The sequence below is a fragment of the Chiloscyllium plagiosum genome, chromosome 2 (assembly GCF_004010195.1).
Source record: "Chiloscyllium plagiosum isolate BGI_BamShark_2017 chromosome 2, ASM401019v2, whole genome shotgun sequence".
In the NCBI taxonomy this organism is placed as follows: domain Eukaryota; kingdom Metazoa; phylum Chordata; class Chondrichthyes; order Orectolobiformes; family Hemiscylliidae; genus Chiloscyllium; species Chiloscyllium plagiosum.
The window spans coordinates 56,538,963-56,564,079 of record NC_057711.1 but is presented as its reverse complement, the minus strand read 5'-3'; the positions used below and the strand labels follow the sequence as shown (position 1 = coordinate 56,564,079).

Here is a 25,117-nt window from a genome sequence, read left to right as displayed (position 1 = left end):
AAATTCAAACTTCAAGATTTGGTCCAAGATCCTGGCGCTGAGATTGGAAAGGTTGTTGCCCCATATTATTAAAGAGGACCAGACAGGCTCTATAAGGGGCCCTAGGTCCTCTAATAATATTAGAAGGTTGCTGAATGTGGTTCAAGTTTGTCAGCAACGATCGATTCAGGGGTTGATTATTTCCTTAGATGCAGAGAAGGCATTTGACCGGGTGGAATGGCCATATCTTTTTTACGTCTTAGAACAGTTTGGGTTGGGTGGAGTCTGTGTGAGGTGGGTGGAGGTTTTATATTGCCACCCTCTGGCCGCGGTCATCACCAACGGGGTGAAGTCTGGGAATTTTACGACTGGTAGGGGTAGTCGGCAAAGCTGCCCCCTCTCACCGTTGTTGTTTACATTGGTGATAGAGCTGCTGGCAGTGGCCATTCGTCAGAACGTCCACGTAACCGCTCCGGAAGTGGGATCGAGGGCACACAAGATTACACTGGACGTGGATGATGGCCTTCTGTTTTTATCGAACCCGATCACCTCTGTACCCCATTTGATACAATGTATCAATGCATTTGGGGCTATTTCAGGATATAACTTTGCAAAATTGGAGGCTATGCCTTTGGGGAACCTTAAGGATGTGCCAGAAGTTGAAGGTGGCCCTAAGTTCCCTTTTAAGTGGTCACGGGCAGGGTTCTGATACCTAGGCATTTTTATTACCCCCAAGTTTGATCTGTTATTTCGGACTAACTTTGCTCACTTGCTCGACAATATTAGGCGAGATCTCCAGAGATGGGAGGCTCTTCCAATTTCATGGCTGGGCCAAATATCTCTCATTAAGCTGAAGGTTCTTCCTCGTTTGCTTTATCCCACGCGTATACTCCCTATAATGTTTCCCAGGTCAATGCTGCAGAAGCTTATGGGGTGGTTTGGTTCCTTTGTCTGGCATCGTGGGCGGCCCTTCATCAAACTTACTAAATTGCAGTTGCCTCAAGGAGGGGGAGGAGTTGATTTCCCAAACATCAGGAGATATCAATTGAGTTCCCTGCTGTCCTTTGTCGCGATTGGGTAGGTAACGATCCAAACTCAATATGGCTGGAGATCGAGGCCTCCCAGGCAAAGTGCCCTCTTATTAACCTGTTGTTCATGGATAAGATGAGGACATTTATGGACCACTGCCGGAACCCCACTGTCATTAGTACAGTCAAGGCATGGAGGGCGATGCATCAGAGTGAGGGCTGTTTATCCAAGACTTCGCCACTTACACCTATAGTTGGCATGCCAAGGTTCTGACCAGGGATGGTGGACTCAGGGTTCAAACTATGGGCAGCAAGAGGAGTTTCTAGTTTGGGAGACTTGTTTGAGGGGGAGGTTATAATGTCTTTTGAGCAACTGAGCTGCAAATATGGGTTGATAAGCAGAAATCTTTTCCGTTTTTTAAAGGTTAGGGATTTCATCCAGAAGAAGACTATGCTTCTCACTAAGCCCTATAAGCCCGATACAGAGAGGTTGTTGCTATGATCCACAAGCACCCTTTTGGTTAGTGCCCTCTATCACCTGCTGGGTGGCAGGGCCTAGCAGGATATTAACCAGTTATGTGAGGTCTGGGAGCAAGAGCTGGGAGTGGAGGTCTCTTCTGAAACATGGGAGAACATATGGGAGAATACTCGAAAGATCTCAATCTGTAATAGGACATGTGCTACTAAATTAAAAGTTCTGGACAGGGCTCATCTGGCACCAGACAGTCTGGTGAAGTTCAAAAAAGGGGCATCTTCAGTGTGCCCCAAATGTAAAATAAGTGTAGGTACTCTTACCCATTGCTTCTGGAAATGCCACAGGCTCCGTGTTTATTGGAGCGCTGTGGCGGGAGAGGTGGGGAGGGTATTGAGGGCTGAAGTCAAAGTAGACCCAATATCTCTCCTCTTAGGTCTACCGAATTTACCATCTTTAGACTGGCATGGGGAGAAACTATTTAATATTCTTGCATACTGTGCACGGAAGAATATTCTGGTGAACTGGGTGTCTGAGAACCCGCTAGACTTGCTGGGTGGCAGAAATTGATTATGGAGCACATTCCCTTGGACTTTTTTACAAACATGGTACACCACACAACAAACAATTTTTATAAGACATGGCAGCCCTACTTGAGTTATTTGGATATAGATTTCTCAGTTATCTTAACTAGGGTGTTTGTTTAACCAGGATGGTTATTTGTCAAGCCCTTGGGCCTGGAGGGGGTCTCCCAAGTTAATATGGGTATATATACAATGCTCCCGTTCCTTTGTTTGGGAACTTTGAACCGAGCATAGCTGTTCTGTATTTTGTGGGGTTTTTTGTATTTTTTTGCTTTTATTTCTTTTTTTGGTGTTGCTTTGTACAGTGTTAGGGTTTGCTTTGTATTAGAGGGTAGGTTAGTAGTTAGTAGATAGTAGTTGTATTGTAATTTGTGTTTTCTTTCTTTTTATTACACTGATATTTGTTATTGATTGTTTTTTTTTCAATAATTTTATATGTTTGTAAAGTTAAAAAAAATTTGCTAATAAATATACTTACAAAAAAAACTAAAAGGCTGCTTCACATTGAAACAGCATTTGAAGCCTTGGGACATTGGGAAGGGAGGAAATAAAAGGGCAAATAGAGTCATATGTTACACATTTGTAAATTACATAAGAGGGAGATGAAGTATTGATTATGATAGAGAAGTAGACTGCAGCAGGGTGAACAATCCCTTCAGAAAACTCACTTTGCTTCATAAAATTACGTATCATGTACATTAAAACTCCGTTCTTTAATTACTGGCTTCATCCTTCTCCCTTCATCTGACATCAGTCAATCATGGTGTCATACTTGATCTTGAAATAAGCTTCCAGACATATATTGGCAGTGTGACAAAAAAACACCTATTTCCACTGTATAACATGTGACCTTATCTTGGCTCATTTGTTGCTGAATTGCTCATCCATGCCTTTAGACTTTGTGCACTCCTGGTTCATCTCCTATATGCAACAGTTTGTATACTTGAGATCATTTCTTCTAAAGTTCTATGTCTATAAGTTAGCATGATTCAAGTCCAATTCACTTCACTCCCATTCCTGTGTTTGCTGATCTGCAATGGATCACAATTAAGCAACAACTTGATTTCAAAATTTGCATCTTTGTTTCCAGGTCACTTTATGGTTTCACTCGGGTGTACCTCCCTGTCTCTATTAGTCTCCTGCAGTCCCATAACTAGCCATGGCGCCTGTGCTTTTCTAATGATCAGTTAAGATTTCAGTCACCTCACAACTGATGGCCACACTTGCAGATGTCTGAAGCTGCTGTGGAATTCTCTCCCAACATTTCTCTTCTTCTCTACTCTGTTTTTAGCTTTAAAAATCATACAACACTAGGTTCTTTAATACTCATGACTTTGACCATGCTTTTGGTCACCTGACCTCAACTCCATGTGGACTGGTGTTATTCATTTGTTATTTAATTATTCTGTGAAGTGCTTTGGGATGCTATTGGTTCTATGTAAACCTAAATTATCGTTATAGCATACTTCAATGAAATAGTTGACTTTGCACTACCATTGAAAAGGTTCAAGTTCACATCTTGATCCAGATTAATGTAATTATGTTTGATATGCTCTTAGTCTTTGGATGCTAACTAAGCAGATAGTTGCAATGATGGAATTAATCATCAGCATGTAAATTGGACACCTTCCAATAAAACAAAAATCCATGGAACAAGCTTTGTGGCAACAGTTGGAAACATAAAGCTTAAAATGAGGAATGGATATTTTCTCCTTAAGCTGATCCATTGCACAATGCATATGTGATTATCTCAAGTCATGACATCAATCCCTTTCCCTATCTAGAATCTCAAAAGTATTTTCCTAACTCTCATGAAAAATTGTCAGATCACACTTATTAATTACTCTACCAGAAGGAAAAATGAAAACAAAAAACTGCAGTATAGACAAGGGTAAATTATTAAATTGGGTAAACAATCAATGATTCTCTAATATTTCCTTTTGCTAATTTTCTTGAAAAACTGAAAATGATAGTAGAGTGGAAATCTATTACAGAAAGGATGTGCCACACAGTGGAATAATGAATGCATTTGTTAACTGTACAATGTAATTATTTTGATTTTCTCAGATTTATATTAATTTTGATTTTTACATTTTATACTTTTTTGTTTCTTTTTCCTGTTACTTCTGTCTTTCATATCTCCTAGATATGAATTAAGGTATGAGTCATTTAAAAAAAATAAGTCTAAACTATTTTTGTCCCTTTCACAAATTAAGCTGTGTTAGCTGTCCTTTTGTCTCAAGCTACTAGTATACTTCAGTGCTGGCTGAGACGGAATGGTCTACTGCTTTTTCATTTGTCACCATTTTGTGAATTCACACTGTGTCCTGGCATCAGCAATTATTGTTATCATTGACATTGTTGGTGGAAATAAAGGCTTTGGAAAATTATGGTTGTGAACTGGTTTGGAAGTGTTTGGAATTGGTCCTCGTGGAGGAAATATTCACAGAGAGAGAAAGTTATTTAGATACTCCAAGAAACTACTCTTAGCTCATTGGGGCCAACTTAGGAGGACGCTGAGGCGATTGAGCAAAGGCACCAATCTCGGCTTCGAAGCGTCTACACTCTCAATCCTTACCTTTACATCGTGATAGAGGTAACATTCTTCTGTTCGTTCCGGGATTATTTTTGAAACTGCAATTGTAACATGTACAACCACTTCAGTGTTACCTTAAAAAAAGAGGTTCAGTTATAAAAGGTGTAACTTAGGTCAGTTTGCAACTTGTTGAGTCGATATTGATACTCGGCAACAGCTAACCAAACTTTGGCTTAACCTACATCTCTCTGTCTCTTTCTGAACTCTGTGTGGTTGCTGCCTGACCTTCCTCTGCGGGAAGAAGAAGGCAACCTGAAGAAATGAGATTCGTGATCAGATTATTAGGTCATTTGTTTCCAACCCCCGCCCCATACAGTGCAATTGTCAAAGGGCGGTGGAGCAAGCAGTACGGAATGAGCACCCTTGCTCGGTGCGGGAGCTGCCCCACTCCCAGGACTGGATCACAGCCTCTGTCACTCAGCTCCCTCCGGTTCTCTCCAGGCACCCGTCCCGCACAGCCTGGCGTGTGCCCCTTGACCTGCGCCCCCTGACCTGTGCCCCCTTGCCAGGCCCCCCGCTTAGCCACTTCTGCTCCCCGACCCCTATTCCTCAGTTTGCGGCTTCATTTTGGTTTCTTCAATACCTCGATACCTTGGTTTTATTTTATTATTTCAATTATTAGTGCACTTTCTCCTTGTTCCCCTTTTTTTGTGACATCTCACTAAATGGTGAGATGTAATTGGTGCCTTATTCACATATTTGATAACTCAGTGAAATACATTTCTTCCTTTTATATAACATGCAGTCTAGAGGGTAATTAACGCCTTCAAACTGACTAATGCGTATGTATGTGTTTATATTTATTTCGTTATTTTGTCCTGGCCGCCTTCCTGCACCTGTTGTTTCTTTCCCACGTCGCTTTCCTACCACATTTTGTTTCCCACAGCACCAGTGAAACCTGAATGGGAGGAATATGTTTCGGTGCTGAATGGGTTAAGCAAGTGGCAGCGTTTCAAGGAAGTTAACCATAGTGGACTTTCTGCTTTTCTAGAAGCTGAAGTTCAGAAATGCTCGAATTTGATCTCAAGTTGACTGAATATTTGCTCTGAATATCAGATTTCATTTGTATTAAAACGGAACTACAATGAATGATTGATTGAAAAACATATCTCCTGTAGATGGGATATTTCGCAAAATGTATGTTAACTGGTATGTATATTAATCAGATAACTGCGGTTATACGCACGCTGATTGGGTTAACTAGAACTCCTGTTCCGCCTCTAGTTGATGGAAATACAGTACTACACATTGCTTCTGGGCAGAGATGAACTGAATTTACAACTGCATAGATTGCCAACACACCTACTGCTTTGTCAGAAAAAACTAATCTGGATTTTGCAGTCAGCTGGCAGATCTGGAATTTAGTGTGCTGAAACTAAGTAACGTCCAGAATAGGAAACATTATATAAAAGAATTATTTATAAGAAAGGACTTTAGGTTATACAGTTCACTGTCCTCAAACTGCTTTTTTAAGCTGCTTGACACTATTGATTTGACATAGTCGATTAACAAAATGGACAAAGGAATGGATAATCCTGCATTCATCACCGATGACAACCTCAATGTAGAACAAAACTCAAAACAAGAAAACATTGCACAAATAGAAGTGCCTAAGCAAGAATTTGAAGAAGGGCCGTGTGGCTGGGGAAGATTTACACCAAGCTGGATTCAGTGCTGCAACAATCCAAAAGGATACTTGGTCTTTTACAGTCTGCTAGGTATCATTCAAGGTAATTTTTAAAAATAATTTTCTTTCTTGTTTTATCTTTTATTTGATTTTTGCTGAATCTGGTCTGTCATTGAAAAGAAAACAAATAGATAAACGTTTTACTTCTTAAAGTCTTAAACCAGTGCTTATGATATGTGAGAATAGGGTCATAGAGTCATACAGTCAGGACATGCTATCATACAACTCCCTTTAGGCTGACAGGGGATTGTGGATTGTTCATGTTTCTACAGCTGTGATGAATGATGTTACATAATTAAGCAGAATGTATTGAAATTTAGTTTTCTTCTTCGTTTTCTACTTAACCGACTGAAAATATTTAACCTGAATTTTCTTTTATTTAGCATGAATTAACTAGGAACCAATGGGTCAAATAAATTTAGGTGTAAAATTGGTTTTACATTTAGATAATAATCTGTGTATTACTGCTTTTTCTTCAGATGAATGGACATATTTTAAATTTGAAACCAGGAGACTAGGATATTGTTTTAAGAAGATGTCCATTCTTCCCTCTGGCGCTTACTGTTGCAAATTAATCTCTGAAGGGAATGTTAACATAGTTGCATACCTGTTGTTGTGGAAGGTAAATCAACCGGGCAGATATTCAGCCTGTTGAAATAAGACATACTGTCAAAGAGATCAAATGGCTATGCTTTACTAGTGACTGTCAAAGCCACAACACCACCTCCAACCAGCCTGCTTCTGAACCCTCCCTGAAGTCTGCAGGATTTTCTATAAGTAGCACACAAATATATACAACAGCAACTGTGTATTATACACTTTTTTTTGCAATACTGCTGGTCTGAATGTGTGAGTGCTTGTGTTTGGGGGTATGGTTGGCTTCCACATTTGTTAGAGTTTCGACAACCCTCTGGGTAGACAATTCTACAGATTCACTATCCTCTGAGTTAAACAAAGATGTCAACTCAGACCTATTTAATTTTTCTCTTATTCTGTGTGTATCCTTTAGTTCTAGACCCCTGACCAGGTGAATCATTCTTTCTACTGTACTTGAGAGTTATAAGCACAATCTTCTCAATATCTCCTCATGGGACAGACATACCATCACAGGAATTAGTCATCTACTTATATCCTTTCACAGGTAAGGCAACCAAAACTGCACAGAATGGTCCGGTCGAGCCTCATGAAGCTTCTATATAATTGTAGAAAGTAATCTTTACTCCTGTACTCCAATGGTCTTGCAATAAAGATCATCATACTGATTACTTTCTGAATTGCTTCTACATGTGTTAGCATTCAGTGACTTTTGAACAAGGCATCCAGGTCTTTTCGGACATCAATACTTCCCAATCTCTCACCACTTAAAAATACTCTCCACATCCCATCATCCTACTGAAGATGATATATATATCACATATATCCATATTACATTTTATTTGGTATGTCCTTACCCACTCACTCAGCCTGTCAAAATCTCCCGCTGAAATCTCTTTGCATCTGAAAATGACCTGTTTATTCCTCTTATTAACCAATCCTCAAACCATGCTGATATGTTACCTCCCCATCGCATATGCTGTAGTTTGGTTTTTTAACCTCCAGTGTGGGATTTTATTGAAAGCCTTCTGAAAGTACAAATACACTATGTCTTCTAGTTTCCCCTTAACTACTCTGCATCGTCAAAAAACTCTTAACTGGTTCATTGAACCTGATTTCCTGTTCATAGATCCATATTGCATCTGCACAATTCAATCATTATTTTCTAATTGTTTGGTTATTACATCCTTTACAATCGATTGTAATTAATATCATAGATATAATAGTATTTTTGCTATTACTGCCATAAATCTAGTAGACCTATAGTTCTGATTTCTTCCTTCTCTCGATTAAGTAGTGGGGTTGCATGGTAGCCTTCTGAATTGGAGGTATCATTCCACAGCCTCTCGAATTTTGGAAATTACCACGAATGGATCCACTATCATAGCCACTACTTCCGACATTCTGGGATGCAGAACATTGAGTCCGATAAATTTTTCAACTTGTAGGTCATTAATTTCTCAAAATTTCTTTTTCTCACGATAATTTTTTTTTAGTTCCTCATTCTCAGCAATTCCTTGGAGTTGTGTTATGTTTGGGAAATTTCCTTTGTCTTCCTCCATGAAGACTGACAGAAAATAGCTATATTATACTTCTGCCATTTCCATAGCTTATAATAAATTCTCATGTCTCTGCCTGTAATGGACCCACTTTTATCAGACATGATTTCCCTTTCACGAAGCCATGCTAACTCTGCTTAATTAGATTATGATTTCCAAAATGTTCTGTGATTACTTCCTTAATATTGATTCCAATACTTTTCTAACAATAAATGTCAGGCTAGTTGGCCTCAGTTACCTACTTTTTGCTCCTCTTCCTTTTTGAATAGAGGTGTCAAAATGACAGTTTTCCAATCTTCTGATACTTTTCCAAAGTGCAAGTACGCTTGGAAAATTACAACCAATCTATCCACTATCTCTTCAGCTACCTCTTTTAGGATCCAAGGATGTAGACCATCAGGGCCAGGGGACCTATCTACCTTTAGCCACACTACTGTGTCTAATACTACCTCTAATGAAGGTGATGATACTTAATTTCTCCCTTCCTTTCTTTGGTATTGTTGGGAAGTTTGAAATATCTTCCAGTTTTTGTCCAGTGTGTGCAGGAGGATTTCCTGTTGCAGCATGTAGACAGGCCAACAAGAAGCAAGGCCATATTGGATTTGGTACTGGGTAATGAACCAGGCTAGGGGTTAGATTTGGAGGTAGTGAGCACTTTGGTGATAGTGACCACAATTCAGTTATGTTTACTTTAGCAATGGAAAGGGATAGGTATATAGAGCTTGGCAAAAGTTATATCTGGGGGAAAGGCAAGTATGATGCGATTAGTCAAGAGTTAGGAAAGGAAACTGTAGGGGCTGGGTACAATTGAAACATAGAGCTTGTTCAAGGAACAGCTACTGCGTATCCTTGATAAGTATGGACCTGTTAGGCAGGGAGGAAGTGGTCAAGTGAGGGAATCATGGTTTATTAAAGAAGTTGAATCTCTTGACAAGAGGAAGAAGGAGGTTTGTGTAAAGTTGAGACATGAAGGCTCAGTTCGGGTGCTTGAGAGTTATAAGTTAGCCAGGAAGTTACTAAAGAGAGAGCTAAGAAGAGCCAGGAGGGGACATAAGAAGTCTTTGGCAGATAGGATCAAGGAAAACCCTAAAGCTTTCTATAGGTATGTCAGGAGTAAACGAATGACTAGGGTAGGATTAGGACCAGTCAAGGATAGTATTGGGAAGTTGTGTGTGGAGTCTGAAGAGATAGGACAGGTGCGAAATGAATATTTTTCGTCAATATTCACACAGGAAAAAGACAATGTTGTTGAGAAGGATACTGAGCTATTGGCTATTAGACTGAATAGATGAGGTTCATAAGGAGTTGGTGTTAACAGTTCTGGAAAGTGTGAAAATGGATAAGTCCTCTGGGCCAGATGGGATTTATCCTTGGATTCTCTGGGAAGCTAGGGAGGAGATTGCAGTGCCTTTGGATTTGATCTTTTTGTCATCATTGTCTGTAGGAATAGTGCCAGAAGTCTGGAGGATGGCAAATGGTATCTCCTTGTTCAAGAAGGGGAACAGAGACAACCCTGGCAATTATAGACCAGTGAGCCTTACTTCTGTTGGGGGCAAAGTTTTGGAAAAGATTATAAGATTATAAGGTGATTTATAATCACCTGGAAAGGAATAATTTGATTGGAGTAGTCAACATGGTTTTGTGAAGGGTAGGTCATGTCTCACATACCTTATTGAGTTATTTGAGAAGGAGACCAAACAGGTGGCTGAGGTTAAAGCTGTTGATGTGGTGTATGTGGATTTCAGTAAAGTGTTTGATAAGATTCTCCATGGTAGGCTATTTCGGAAAATACAGAGGCATGGGATTGAGGGTGATGTAGCAATTTGGATCAGAAATCAGCTAGCTGTAAGAAGACAGAGAGTGGTGGTTGATGGAAAATGTTCATCCTAGAGTTCAGTTACTAGTGGTGTATTGGAAGGATCTATTTTGGGGCCATTGCTGTTTGTCATTTTTATAAATGATCTGAATGAGGGCATAGAAGGATGGGTTAGTAAATTTGTGGATGACACTGAAGTTGGTGGACAGTGCAGAAAGGTGATGCAGGTTGCCGAGGGACTTAGATAAGCTGCAGAACTGGGCTGAGAAGTAGGAAATGGAGTTTAATTTGGAAAAGTGTGAGGTGATTCACTTTGAAAGGAGTACCAGGAATTCAGAATACTGGGCTAATGGTAAGATTCTTGATAGTGTGGATGAGCAGAAAGACCTCAGTGTCCATGTGCATAGGTTTCTGAAAGTTGCAACCCAGATTGATCAGGTTGTTAAGAAGGCATAAGGTGTATTAGCTTTTATTGGTCAAGGGATTGAGTTTCGGAGCCATGAGGCCATGTTGCAGCTGTACAAAACTCTGGTGCGGCTGCACTTGGAGTATTGCGTCCAGTTCTGGTTGATGCATTATAGAAAGGATGTGGAAGCATTGCAAAGAATGCAGAGGAAATTTACCAGGATGTTGCCTGGTATGGAAGGAAGATCTTATGAGGAAAGGCTGAGGGACATGAGGCTGTTTTCATAGAGAGAAGACGGTTAAGAGGTGACTTTAAAATAGAGGCATACAAAATGATCAGAGGATTACATAGGGTGGACAGTGAGAGCCTTTTTCCTTGGATGGTGATGGCTAGCACGAGGGGACAAAGCTTTAAATTGAGGGGTGGTAGATATAGGACAGAAGTAGGTTCTTTACTCGGAGAGTAGTAAGGGCATGGAATGCCATGCTTGCAACAGTAGGCAACATTAATGGCATTTAAATAGTCATTGGATACACATATGAGTGATAATAGAATAGTGTAGGTTAGACAGACTTTAGATTAGTTTCACAGGTCGGTGCAACATTGAGGGCTGAAGGGCCTGTACTGCATGTAATGTTCTGTGTTCCCCAATGGGATTTCACTAAAACATAAGGAGCCAAGACTGCAGATTCAACAATAAAACAGAAATTTATTACACACGTAAAAAAATGATAATAAAGCAAACCAAACCAAGCCTCTGATTTGACAGATGGTTTATCTGACTGTACTGGATGAATGTAAACATATCCTATTTAATATTGAGAATATCAAAATCACTATTTTTGATTGCCACCACAATCTACCTTCCCAAGCTTCATCCTTCTCTCTTGCAACAGTGAGGTTGAAACAGACTGTTTGCAATCTTGGTATCATTTCGTCCCAAGATGAGTTTTTAATCTCATCTCTGTTTCATCACTAAGATCATCCCTGTTCACCTAGGTCCTCAGGGCAGTTCACAAATTCCAGCAATTTGGCCCAGTTCCAGTTGTTGATGTGAAGATAGGAGAATTATGTCCAGACATGAATAACAAGAAATACTGGGAATCTTCCACATCTATTGCTGCTTCAATATTCCTTCAGTGTAATGCAGGACCATCCGTTCTTTTCTATATTTTATAGTTATAATAGAACTCCATTCCAAGCATTCAAAGCAATTCTGAGAAAATTAAATCCACTAATCCCTGTGCTCCTGCTCATATTTGTCTTGCTTCATCTGCTGAGGAAACCCTTGTCCATGCTTAGCTAAATGCTATACTTGGCTTTCCAGATCAGTTTCCTCACTCTCACTGTCTAAAATACAAAGAATTCTAACTCTTAGAAATTCTCTCCCAAAAGACCTTGTGGGTCAACCTACAGCACGTGAACTAAAATGGTTCAAGAAGGCATCTCACCACCAGCTTCTGATGGGCAACTAAGGATGGCAATAGATGCTGTCCAGGCAGTAATGCCCACATCCCATGAGTGTATGCAAAAAATGTCATCCAAAACTCTGCTGTCTCCATCACTAAAGATTACAGGTTGAATTGCTGGCAAGAAGGGGTGTAAAATTATACTGTGACAACTTAACATCAACTGTTTCATTACAAATGCTGACATAATAATACTGGAAACAAGTTGACAGGACAATGTATATTTCAGAACACCTGACTTAGGTTGAGTTAATGGAGAGTGTGTCCATAAGTGTAAATTGGGAGGGAAAATCCAATGAAGGTTAAGTTAAAGCCTGAGCCATTTCAACTCCTGACTTCATTTGCAAGCAGGTCAGTTAATGTTGGCAATTAATATTGGCCTTGATTAAGAGCAGCAGCAGCCTTGCCCATTTCTGTCGCTATCAATTAAATCTCAGTTAGGTATGTAATGCTCCCTTCATTTCCCATTGTGTAGCTGCTGCCTCTTACCTACCAGAGTTCATAAGTGAGAAGCTTGTGTGACACTGGCAAAACTGTAGTTGGCAAATGCCAAACAACTATCTCACTAATTGTCTTAGCTTTCTACAATTCTACAATTCAGGTGCACTGCTGTTGACACAGCAGTGGCATCTCTAGATAAAGCATGTGGCAGCAGGAACAAAACAGGAGTCAGTATGACATTTTAATTTCTCAAACTCTAACCCAGCTTTTAAAGGCCTCCATAGGGCAAGGAAAATGTCATCCATTCTGACATGTTTGGTAAGTCACGAGTTCTTAAAACGCACATTTGAAGAAATAGCAACCTGCAAGTTGAGCAAGGGCAGTGAGCAACCATCTGTCACATTAGGAACAGGAAGTAGGGACTGCCTGGGAGTGTTGACTAGTTAGAGGCATTTAATTATATGTAAATTTGACAGAAACAACTCAAAGAGTCAGAGAAATGTAGTACTGATACAAGATTCTTTTAGTTAGAAATAGATCATCAATTTACAATGCAATTTCCTGACTGGTGTGCTACTTTAGTGCCAAATTAAGGGTTGTCATAGACCAGACAGAAAATCTTCAATAGTATTCCGATTATAACTAATGACATCGGAAGAACTCCTGATAAGAGTTCCGGATATAGGGTCTCAGCAATTAGGAGCCAGATTAAAGGGCAGGACTTCAGGCTCAGAAATAAGGACCATTTTTGGAACCATGTGTCATGTAACAACAATAAGGTAAGTGACTGGAAAAATTATGTAAGGGATGTTGGTTCGTAATATCGCATAATATATTCTTTCTACCGTTTGGATACCACAACAGCTCCAACAAAATAAACTTTAAACAAAGATAGCAGAAGTGCATAATGTCTGCAAGTTCACAGAATATTATAACAGGGAGGTCTGTGACTTGCACTCAATTGAAGCATTTGTTAACCAAAACTTGCAAAACCGGTCACTTGGTTTTATGCAGTCCTTTTTTGCATGACTCCAAACAAATATTCTGATACAGAGCTTCCAAGCTCAGTGTTTACAAAAAAAAATTTAAAATACATACCTTCTGGAAACCAGATATAACTTTCCTGTCAGTGACTCTCTCTCTTTTGTATGGCAAAGCTTGAACTTTACCAAGCTGAAAATGTGTTGCGGGAAAAGCGCAGCAGGTCAGGCAGCATCCAAGGAACAGGAGAATCGACGTTTCGGGCATAAGCCCTTCTTCAGGCTTATGCCCGAAACGTCGATTTCCTGTTCCTTGGATGCTGCCTGACCTGCTGCGCTTTTCCAGCACCACATTTTCAGCTCTGATCTCCAGCATCTGCAGCCCTCACTTTCTTCTTGAACTTTTCCAAAACAAGCACAGAGAATACAAGAGAAACAGAGTTATATTTCAAGTCCAGTATGACTCTTCTTTGGAACTGAGTTCTATTTTTCTCTCCATAGAAGCTGTCAAACCGGCTGAGTTTCTCTAGCATTTTCTGTGTTTGTTTCAGATTTCCAGCAACTACATTATTTTGTTTTTTATTTGATTTTTTTTTGAGTTCCTGACCATTCCTTGACTGAATGAGCACAGCTCCAGTAAATTACAAGAAGCGCAACACCATCCGGAATAAAGCAACCTGCTTGATTGGCACCACATCCACAATCATCTACCCTCTCCACCACTGAATCTCACAAGTAGCAGTGTGTACAATTTACGTGATGCTCTGCAAAAATTCACCAAAGATCCTTAGACAGTACCTTCTAAACCTATGACCACTTCCAACTTGAAGAACAAGGGCAGCAGATACATGGGAATGCCATCAGTTGCAAGTTCCCTTCCAAGCCACTCACCGTCTTGACTTGGAAACATGTCACCATTCCTTCAGTGTTGTTGTGTCAAAATCGTGGAATTCACATCCTAAAGACTTCATGGGTCAGCATACATCTATTGCACCTGTTCAAGAAGTTAGCTCACCACCACTTCTCAAGGGCAACTGGGGATGGGTAAGAAATGATGGTCAGCCAACAACACACAAATCCCACAAGTGTATTAAAAAAAAGACTTATCAAGATGCAGCCTAAAGGAGGAAAGAGAGATAGAAATGTACTGAGATTCAGGGAGGAAATATGGTTGCCATAGCTATGACCACTGTTAGATTTCTCGCTGAGTTTTTCATTATTTTCTTTTATTCTTTTATTACTGTTCTGTATTACAAGCTGAAAATAACAGATGGACTTTGGGCAGCTTGGGTTAAAAAGAAAAGAATAGACCAGAGAAGCATGTTTTATTTGTGAGGACAGCCCTGGAGGCTAGTTGCAGGCTGAGCATTGTTCAAAAGGTTCTAACAAACATGATGGCTCCCAGAAGAACATTGTGTTTATTCAGAAAGCAGAAGCTGGCTATTTATCAAGTTAGTACTAGAAAATTGTACGAGTACATCTAAAGAAGTCTCCATGTTCAAACAGTTGACAATATTGAATGGTGACTGAGGTCTCATGGAGAGTTGATCAGTCAAGGCAAGGCAGAATTGTAGTTTTTTCAAACTATGTTTCCTGAGAGTTGGTTCTGGAATGCTGCTAGGATGGCAGAAAGATTTGAGAACTTTCTGCCTAATCAATATACCAGCTTCCAGAAACCAAAGAGAAGAAATCTACGTTAGAAGTATGGATGTCTTTGCTTGGACGAATAGAGAAGGTGACTCTGATCAATGTTTCAGGAAAAATGGCTAAGAAGTCCACATTCATGCCTGTGAACAATCCATTTAAGTAATTTGGCCAATTTTGTTTGTTTCTTTTATTTATCCCTTCACTGTGTTTATTTGTCTGTCTGTCTATATAGAGTCATAGAGTCATACAGCATGGAAACAACAATCCAACTTACCTGTGCCAACCAGACATCCCAATGTGACTTAGGCCCATTTGCCAGCAACTCATTCATGCCAAACAGATATTGTAAATTAATCTTGCCCCACATCCTATTTATATACCCATCCAGATGACTTTTAAATGTTGTAATAGTACCAGCCTCCACCACCTCCACTGGCAGCTCATTCCATATATGCATCACCCCTTTGTGTGAAAAAGTTGCTCCTTAAGTCCCTTTTAAATCTTTCCCCTCTCTCCTTAAAACTATGACCTCTAGTTTTGGACTCCATTGCTCTGGGAAAAAGACTATTCACCCTATTCACATCACCCCCCATGATTTTATGAACCTCTATCAGGTCACCGTCAGCCTTAAATGCTCCCGGAAAAATAGCCCCAGCCTCTTCAGCCTATCCCTATTGCTCAAACTCTCCAACCCTGACATGATTCTTGTAAATCCTTTCTGAACCTTTTCAAGTTTCACAACATCTTTCCTATAGCAGTGAGACCAGAATTGAATGCAGTATTCCAAAGGTGGCCTAACCGATGTCCTGTATAGTGGCAACATGACCTCCCAACTCCTATACTCAATACATTGATCAATAAAGGCAAACATATCAAATGCCTTTTTCACTATCCTGTATACCTGTGACTCCATTTTCAAGGAACTATGAACCTGCAGCCCAAGGTCTCTTTGTTTGGGAACATGGGCCAAGACCTTACACTTAAATGTATAAGTCCTGCCTTGATTTTCGCTACCAAAATGCATCCATATCCCTTTAAATGTTTCCAATTCATTTTCCAATTCAGATGCCTTTTAAATGTTATAATTGTACCAGCCTCCACCACCTCCTCTTGCAGCTCATTCCATGCACACCACCTTCTGCATGAAAAAGTTACTCTTCAGGTCCTTTTTAAATCTTTGCCCTCTCAACTTAAACCTATACCATTTAGTTTTGGACTCCAAGGAAAAAGATCTTGGCTACTCACCCAATCCATGCTCCTCATGATTTTATAAACCTCTAGGTCACTCAGCCTGTGATGCTCCAGGGAAAAAAGGCCAGCCTATTGAGCCTCTCCCTATAACTCAAACCCTCTAATCCTATCAACATCCCTGTAAGTCTTTTCTGCACCCTTTTAAGTTTAACAACATTCTTCCCATAGAAGGGCAACCAGAATTGTAAATAAAAACTAAAAGAACTGCAGGTGCTGTAAATCAGAAATGAAAACAACAATTGCTGGAAAAACTCAGCAGGTCTGGCAGCATCTGTGGTGGGAAATCAGAGTTAACATTTCAGGTCGAGTGACCCTTCTTCAGAAGTTCTGAGGAAGGGTCACTCGACCTGAAATGTAAACTCTGATTTCTCTCCTCAGATGCTGCCAAATCTGCTGAGTTTTTCCAGCAATTTTTGTTTTTGTTTGTGGACCAGAATTGTCTACAGTTTTCTAAAAATGGCCTCATCAAAATCCTATGCAGCCACAACATGTCGTCCCAACTCCAATACTCAAAGTTCTTTCATGTGCATGGGGCTGAAAACAAATGCTTTGAGATACAAATCTCAAGTGTCTGAGAATTAATTATTCACAAAATCTGGGATTGGTTATACAAAAGTCTGATGAGGAACCATTTGAGTGTCTATTTGGGGACCTTTGATGGTTTCATTTTACTGGATTGCGAATACAGAGGTAGAAAAACTGCTTTTGTTCAGCTGTCTGTCTCTGTGTTATAATACTACAAATGCTGAAATGATTAAAATTCAGAATGCTCAAAATTCTGAGGAATTTTGGGGGATGGAAGATGGAGATCTGGCCAGGGGTGTGTTGGAATATTGAAATTCATGGTTAATAGTGAAAACAAAAAAATACGAATTGGAATATTAGCAGTAGACCTGCTGCAGCAGGCCAATCCCACTCTCAAATTTGAAATTCTCATCCTTGTTTTCAAAGACCCTCATTGCTTCATCTGCAAGCCTGTTCCAGATTTTTTCAAATGTTTCCTTGTTAGTTCTAGTTCTTACCAGCATTTCAATGAGTTACATTAATCCTCTCTCTAATGAAAAATAATGTGCATAGATAGAAAATAAATCCTAAAAATGTCACAGGAGTTGTCAGACTCCCCTTACGAAGCTAGAAATCCTTTTAGATGTTTATTGTAATTTTGACATCATTTACTTAACAGGATCACATATCATCACCAAGTTAGAATTGACAATGTGGTTCAATTTATTTTTTTGCAATACTAGAATTAAACTGAGTATGTTGTCTAATGTAGATTGTATTAGCCTTTTCCCATATGGCAGGATATGGATCTTTTGCTCCCTTGTTATCTATACAAGTGTGAATGAGAAATTGCATATACAATATTGCTTTACCACTAGAAAGTTTATGGGTGAATATTTTTAAAGTATTTAAAATAACTGTAATTGGGATAAGACATTATGATTGAAAAGAGCATGCATTTAGAAATCAGAAAACCATTGAATCTTATAAAGAACGAGGCCATTTGGCCCAACATGCCAATTCTAGCTCTTTGAAAGAAGTATCTATTTAGGCCCAATCTCCATAGCCCTGAAATTAACTCTCATTAATCTAATTACTTTTAGACTGTTACGATTAAACTGTTGAGTCTGCTTCCACCACACTTTCAGCTATTGTCTTTCAAATCATAATTACTTAGTACTTTAAAAAAACACTGAACTTGGCCTGTGGTTCTTTTGCCAGTTATTTTATATCTGTACCTTCAAGTGCAAACAGTTTCTCCTTATTAACTCTTGTAAATGATTTTAAAAGCATATACTAAATCGCTGTAAAATCTCTGCTCCAACTAAGATCATCCTTGCTTATACACATTCTCCAGATAATTGAAGTCATGTGTTTATGGCGCCATTTTGGTAAATTTTTTTGTATTCAAGGCCTTAACATATTTCTTAAAGTGAGGTACCCAATACTCTACCTGGGCACAATCAGAGATTTACTAAAATATATGAAATTTTTTTGTTTTTGTACACTCGGCCTTATGGGTATGCCTAAGGATTCTCTATGCCATCTTAACATCCTTCACAACAGTTGTGTACCTTCAAAGATTTCTGTACACAAAACCTCACATGTGTGTTTAAATGCATCCCCTTTAATTTGTACCATTTTGGTTATATTGAGCCTACTTTCTTCTTTCCACAGTTCATCACTCCCCTACCTTAAATTCCATCAACCTTCTACCAATTAATCAATTTGTCTACATCCTCCTGAAACTTATGCTATCCTCTTCACTATTGACTAACTTTTCTGAATTTTGTGTAATCTTCATTGTTTGAAATGGTCCTGTAGATTAAAGTCCACCTCATTAATAAAAATGAAATAAAGCAGAAGAGCGATTATTGAGCTCTCAGTGAATTTTCACTCCATTTCCTATCAAGGCTAGTGACTCATGACTGTAACCTGTCTTCTGTCCCTTAGCCAATTTTATTTTGGTCTTTAACTAAAGAATGATAAAAATATGGAACTTGCTACCACAAGGAATTACTGAAGTAGCTGGTATTGTAAAAGTATTGAATAGGAAACTGGACAAGCATATGAAGCCAAGCCACTTGTTTCTATATCCATATTCTGTGTAATCTTTTATATGAACCACTTTCCTTTTAGTCCCATGGGCTTTAATTATTTTAACATATTTATTTGTGGTGCTGTATCAAATGCTTTTTGAAAGCCAGTATACACAACATCAGTGGCACTTATAGACCCTTTCCATACTTGTAAGAACTTTCAAGTTCGTAAAGCATAAATTGACTTTAAGAAATAAATGCTGTTGATTCACCCATGTTTTTCCAATTGACAGTTTTGTCCTCGACTGTTACCTTCTGAATATTTTTCCAGACTGACAGTGGTTACGGGGTTTATGCCATTCTCCTTTTTTTAATAGGAGTATGACGTTGGAGACCAGTCTTCTGACACCACTCCTTTATTTAAGAAAAAATAGGGCCAGAGCCTCTATTTCTTTCCACTTTTAATTTCTTCAGCAAACAGACATGCATCCCATTCAGGATAGGTGACTATTCTACCTTTATAGCTGTCAACCTTTTTAGCATTTACGCTGTCCGTCTTGTATCCAACTTATTTACAGTGACATTAGCTGTATATTCTTTTGAAAAGACAAGTGCAAATTTCTCATCCACTTCTCAACCATTCTTTTTTGTTTCTAATCAACCCCGAGATTCTTATGTGTATGCTTTTACTGTTCAAATTGTTATAAAAAAACTTAGGCCAATATTTCCTCATCCCAAATGGAGGTGAGATGGCAAAAAAAGGCAGCTAGCAGTGAGCTAGGCAGTGATCTAACAATATGACCAGAAATCCCACCTCCAAATCTTCCCTCCATTATTTTGTGGGTGCGAGAAAAGGTATAGGTGCCAAACCAGAACTGTGCCTGTTAAAGTAGCCATGAAGCTTATTGAGACCACAGAAAATGGCACAATTGTAGATGCAATGCAGTTTTCCAGGAGAAGGGTGAGAATTGAGAGCCCTTAGCAATCACACCTCGTGAGTAGAGAGGTGAGTAGGAGTAGATTTCAATGAGCATGCAAATTAAGTCTTTGAAAATTTATTTAAATTGTCTCAATTGGCTGAAAAGCCTCATGGTATGCACTGAAAAATTTAAGGACCATGTCAAGAGAAGGTGGAGGATCAGAAATAAAGTCCTTGCTATTTCAGGGGCTGTGAGCTCATCTGCTATTGCCTGGGCTTCATGACATTGAATCAGTATCCTCAACATTACTTGGATAGCAGGAAAGTGCACCTGGAAATGGGATAGGCTCCACCACACTCTGAGACAATTGAGGTATCACACACGGATAGTGAGGAATGGCCTCGAGCAGAAGAAGCACACAGTCATTGAGTCAGAGGCTTGGAGGAGAAGGAGTGCTTATCCAAGTGGCATGATATACTGTGCCAGACCTAGTTATTTGGACATGTCAGAAAGTCCATGCTGAAATAGACTGTGATTTTCCACATAGATGGTCACAGACATCAATGCACCTGATAGTTAGAAATCCACACCTTTCTGCATTCATAGCCAGGCCCTGGCAGTACCATAGAAGGTAACTTCACCTCTGGATCATTTAAGATCTCAGCTGGAGTCCTCTGTAATATTTTAAAGTAATCTACAAGCAGCTATATCTCAATAATCATAGATACCGCTTTGCCAAGCCTTCAAATGCCTACCTAATAGGACCTAAGCACTCAGATGGCATTTGGATTTACTGCAATATTGGGTTTCCATATGTAAAGGGCAGCATTGGCTGCACCCATATGACCAATAGGGCACCGAGTTACAGGTTGCAGAGGCTCAATAACTGGAACGTCTACTGTTCTATAAATACATAGCTGGTGTTCTGTGTACAACATTCTGTTATCCTTCCATCCCACTCTCCTAGGTCTATGAATGAGTTGTTTAGGATAAGGGCTACCCACTTTAGCTGTTATTCCTCACCTCTGCACATGCACCATGAATAAAACCCCAGAGGTGTTACAGTGACAGCCATTTACTAACAAGAACCTCATAAAGCAGTGAATCCGTTTTTCTCAACATGAGATTTGTTGCCTGGATCACTGACATCCTCCAGTAGTGAATTGTGAAGTATTTTTATCAGGCGCTATGGGAAGAGGACCAATATCCTGGTAGAGAAATTTGCTGGTGCTACTCGGGAGACTTTAAACAAGTAAGGGGGGTGCAGTGGTGACCCAAAGAGATAGTGAGAAAAGAGATCGGTCTGAGGCTGGTACAGTTGAGAAGAGGAGCAAGTCAAACAGTCAAGGCAGGCAAGAGCAAGGCAGAGGATGAGGTAGGACTGATAAATCAAACTGCATTTATTCCAATGCAAAAGGTAAGGTAGATGAACTCAGGACATGGTTGGCAACATGGAACTGAGACATCATAGCTATTATAGAAACATGGGTCAGGGATGGACTGGACTGGCAGCTCAATGCTCAATGCTTGTTTAGATAAAAGTGACTTGAGCTTTCAAAGTGGCATTCATCCAATCAACTTGCTTTGTTTGAGGCACGCTGTTGAAGGGAAAATTATCTTTGAATTTACTGTGCTTCATTGTGTGGTCTTGTTCCAAATTCCTCCTGCTTATTGATATATTTTGCTGACATATAAGGCAAATCCTCTTATTAATAATTTGTATCTTATTTCCAGTTATTTTTTTTTACAGCTGAGAACAGAAATTCATTTTCTCATTCTGTTTCAAAGTTGTACATATTTTTGGTTTCCTTTTGGATGGTTTGGGTTCATCACTCATCATTATTGTTTCACCTTGTAGTTTGTGCCATTACTACCCCTGGTGATGCTGCGGATCAGCCTCTGGAGTCACATCTCTGGAACATCTGAAATGTTCAAGGAGGCAAGGGAGGTCACTTCTGTGGTTATGATTTGTTTCCAGGGCCCCTTGTTGGCTTGCATTGCTCAGATATTGAATATGGAGCATGACAGCGATCCCTAGAATTTTTTCTTCTTGCTGCATGTACCTTTTACTATCATTCAAGGGACAAAGGTGATATTGGCTAGGCCAACATTTATTGGCCATGCATAATTGCCCAGAGGGAAATTAAGAGTCAACCACAGTGCAAGCTACTTAATATTTGATCCATGGTCCTGTGTAATAGACTTGATGTCAAAAAGCAGTCACGTAGAAGAAAAGGCTTCTTTGTGTCACTATCATCAGCAGTAACTGAGACTTCTTTGCATCCCCATCTGCAAGTAGGCCTGTGACAGATCCATTTTGAAAAATTTTTTCCAGGCTGACTTTCTCACTGACCTGGGTGGCAACTTCAGACCTGGTAAGGACAAGTGTTGTGACCACCTCTGCTGCTCATGGGAAGAGGTCTTCCTACCTCTGCATTATCTTGTCTACATGGGAAGGTGAGGACTATAGATGCTGGAGATCAGAGTCAAAGAGTGTGGTGCTGGTAATGTACAGTTGGTCAGGCAGCATCCCAGGAGCAGGAGAATTGATGTTTCAGGCATAAGACCTTTCTCCTGCTCCTGGGATGCTGCCTGACCAACAGTGCTTTTCCAGCACCATGCTCTTTGATTGTTGTCTACAGGACCCCAACATCCTTGTCTGCAAAGTGAGACACCAAATTTCCCTTGCCTCGGGTGTATGTCAAGAACCATACATGGTACCTCCAGACAATGCTTATCTAAATGCACTACATCAGTGGTGAGTTAGTCCAAATAAGGCAATTGGTAGAATGGGGATGGAATCAGGTGAGACAGATCAGACAGCTACCAAAGGAATTGATTCGATAGTTAATAACATGAATTTTATCAGTTGTAATGAGAGCTCTCTTTAGTCCTCTTGGAGAAAAACCAACCATGAAACAACAAAATTGACACTTAGCCAAAAATATGTAAGGTTCAGTGCATAGTCCCAGATGATAGGAATCCTATAAACCAAACCACATAGTCCTAAAACAAACCAATCTGATAATCTCACAGTTATGAAACCTCCCCCGAAAAGAATTAAAGCTCATCACTGTTTTCATAAACAGCTTCAGTACCAGCTGACAGCGTTCTGTAAAATTTAAGAGCTTACTTACAATTAATTTATTACATTTGTGCAAGTATATTCTCCCCATGTGATGATACATTGTCCATTCAATAGTGTATCTTAGCAGTATTATAATGTTTTCCTCTATGCATTCAATACAGGTAATAGTTAATTTTTAAAATCTTCCTTGCAAAGATTCTTAATTTTTTTCCTCTCAAATGACTGAGAAGTGATTTTCATAGCTCCTTTCTTATGACAATTACATTCTATTTTAATTCCATGTCCTTAGTTAGAAGGTAGCAAAATTCATTCAATCTGGAAGCCTCTGTCCAGAACGATATTACTAATTTCAAATATGCTTTTATGACTTTTGCATACTGTAGTTGTAAATGTCAACTCAAAGAAGTTTTCCATCAGAAAGTCTAGATTCATATTTCCTTTGTTTCTTTTTTAAAATTAGGTTTTCCATTGTCATTAGACTGTTGATTTTTTTTAACTCCGTTTGTTCAGATTTTATCTTATGATCTCCATTCTCCTTCATAATTGTACATTTTTTAATGTGAACGTCACAAAAGTAGGTTTCAGCCAAACAAATATCCAATTCATCTTTGTGCAGGTAAACATGGGATTACGATCTTTCTTCTGAAGTTTCAGTTTGTTTACGAAAACTTCAACTTGCCGTAGCAGTTTGAAAATACATTTCCTTCAAACAAGTCTTTCTGCTTCAAAGCATTGTCTTTCTTTGTTTGTTCATTTACTTGAAATTCTGTTGCTGCATTCTTTTGACCTGTTTTGAGTTAACGTTCACAAGCAAGTTCAAAGCGGATAGAGTAAGTTTGTTTGCATTGAATGTTTGACTCTCAGAACAAACCTTTTGTCAAAGCAGTGCTTTCTACGATGGGATTACGCCTAGTCTCTGATTATTGGAGTACACCCATCAATTTAATTGATATACTTCCCATTGTAAAAGTGGGCAAAATTTTCTTCCCAGTGAGCTCATTTCCTCATAATGAAATCAACGTTACGAGTAGACAATTCAGAGACCTCTCCAATAACAGACCATTTAAATAAATATAAATTCAAGTTTACACATTGTAACAGATACACTGTTTCCATTAATGTCACATATTAACCTTTTTATGTCAAGCAAAATCTCTTGAGAAAAATTTCTGAATTTTACCATGATAAAACTTTGAGTCAAATTTATATCCCCAAAGATTTAATCTTTTTATGTTTTTCGTCAGACAAAAATGAATCAAGTCACCCTCCAATGTAAAATCCTCATTCTATTTAACCCACTGAAAATACGTTATATGATATTGGTTTGTCACCAATTCCTCCTAACGGTAAAACATTTTCTGCAGCAACAACAAGCACATTTACTAATACGATCAGTTTTAGTTTCAATCTCCAAAATTATAACTTGACATTTTAAAAATTCACTTACCAGCATTATTGCCCAGCCCTAGTTGCCCTTGAGAAGGTAGTGATGACCTGCATTCTTGAAACACTAGAGTGCATTTGCTGTAGATATACCCACAATGGCATTTGGGAGGGTGTTCCAGGATTTTGACCAAGCAAAACTGAAGGAATGGCATATAGTTCCAAGCCTGGACGGTGAGTGATTTGAGAGGACCTTGCAGATGGTGGTGTTCCAATGTTCCTGCTACCTCTGTCCTTTGAGATAGTTGTGGATTTGGAAGGTGCTGCCTGAGGAACCTTTGTGAATTTCTGAAGTGTATCTTGTGAATGGTACACACTGCTGCCACTGAGTATTGGCGATGGATGGACTGAAGGCGTGTGAACAGGATCCAAACAAACAGGTTGTTTATCTTGGATGATGTCAAGCTTCTCGAGTGTTGTTGGAGCTGCACTCACCCAGACAAGTGGGGAGGATTCCATCACAGGCCTGACTGGTATTTTGTGGATGGTGGACAGACATTCAAGAGTTATGAGTTACTTACTCACTGCAAAGTTCCTACCGTTTGACCATTCTTGTAGCCACAATATTTATTTGGCTAGTACAGTTCAGTTTCTGGTCAATGGTAACTCCCCAG

General features: G+C 39.4%; 1 protein-coding gene across 1 annotated transcript in view; it reads left to right on the top strand.

Annotated features, from left to right (window-relative positions):
- Positions 1–5,686: 5,686 nt before the first annotated feature.
- Positions 5,687–25,117, top strand: part of LOC122559862 (solute carrier organic anion transporter family member 4C1-like) — a 174,666-nt gene continuing 155,235 nt past the window's right edge. Inside the window, exon 1 of the mRNA XM_043709986.1 lies at positions 5,687–6,389. Within this exon, the coding sequence (XP_043565921.1) occupies positions 6,173–6,389 (217 nt within the window). The 5' untranslated portion in view covers positions 5,687–6,172. The remainder of the gene's footprint in view (positions 6,390–25,117) is intronic.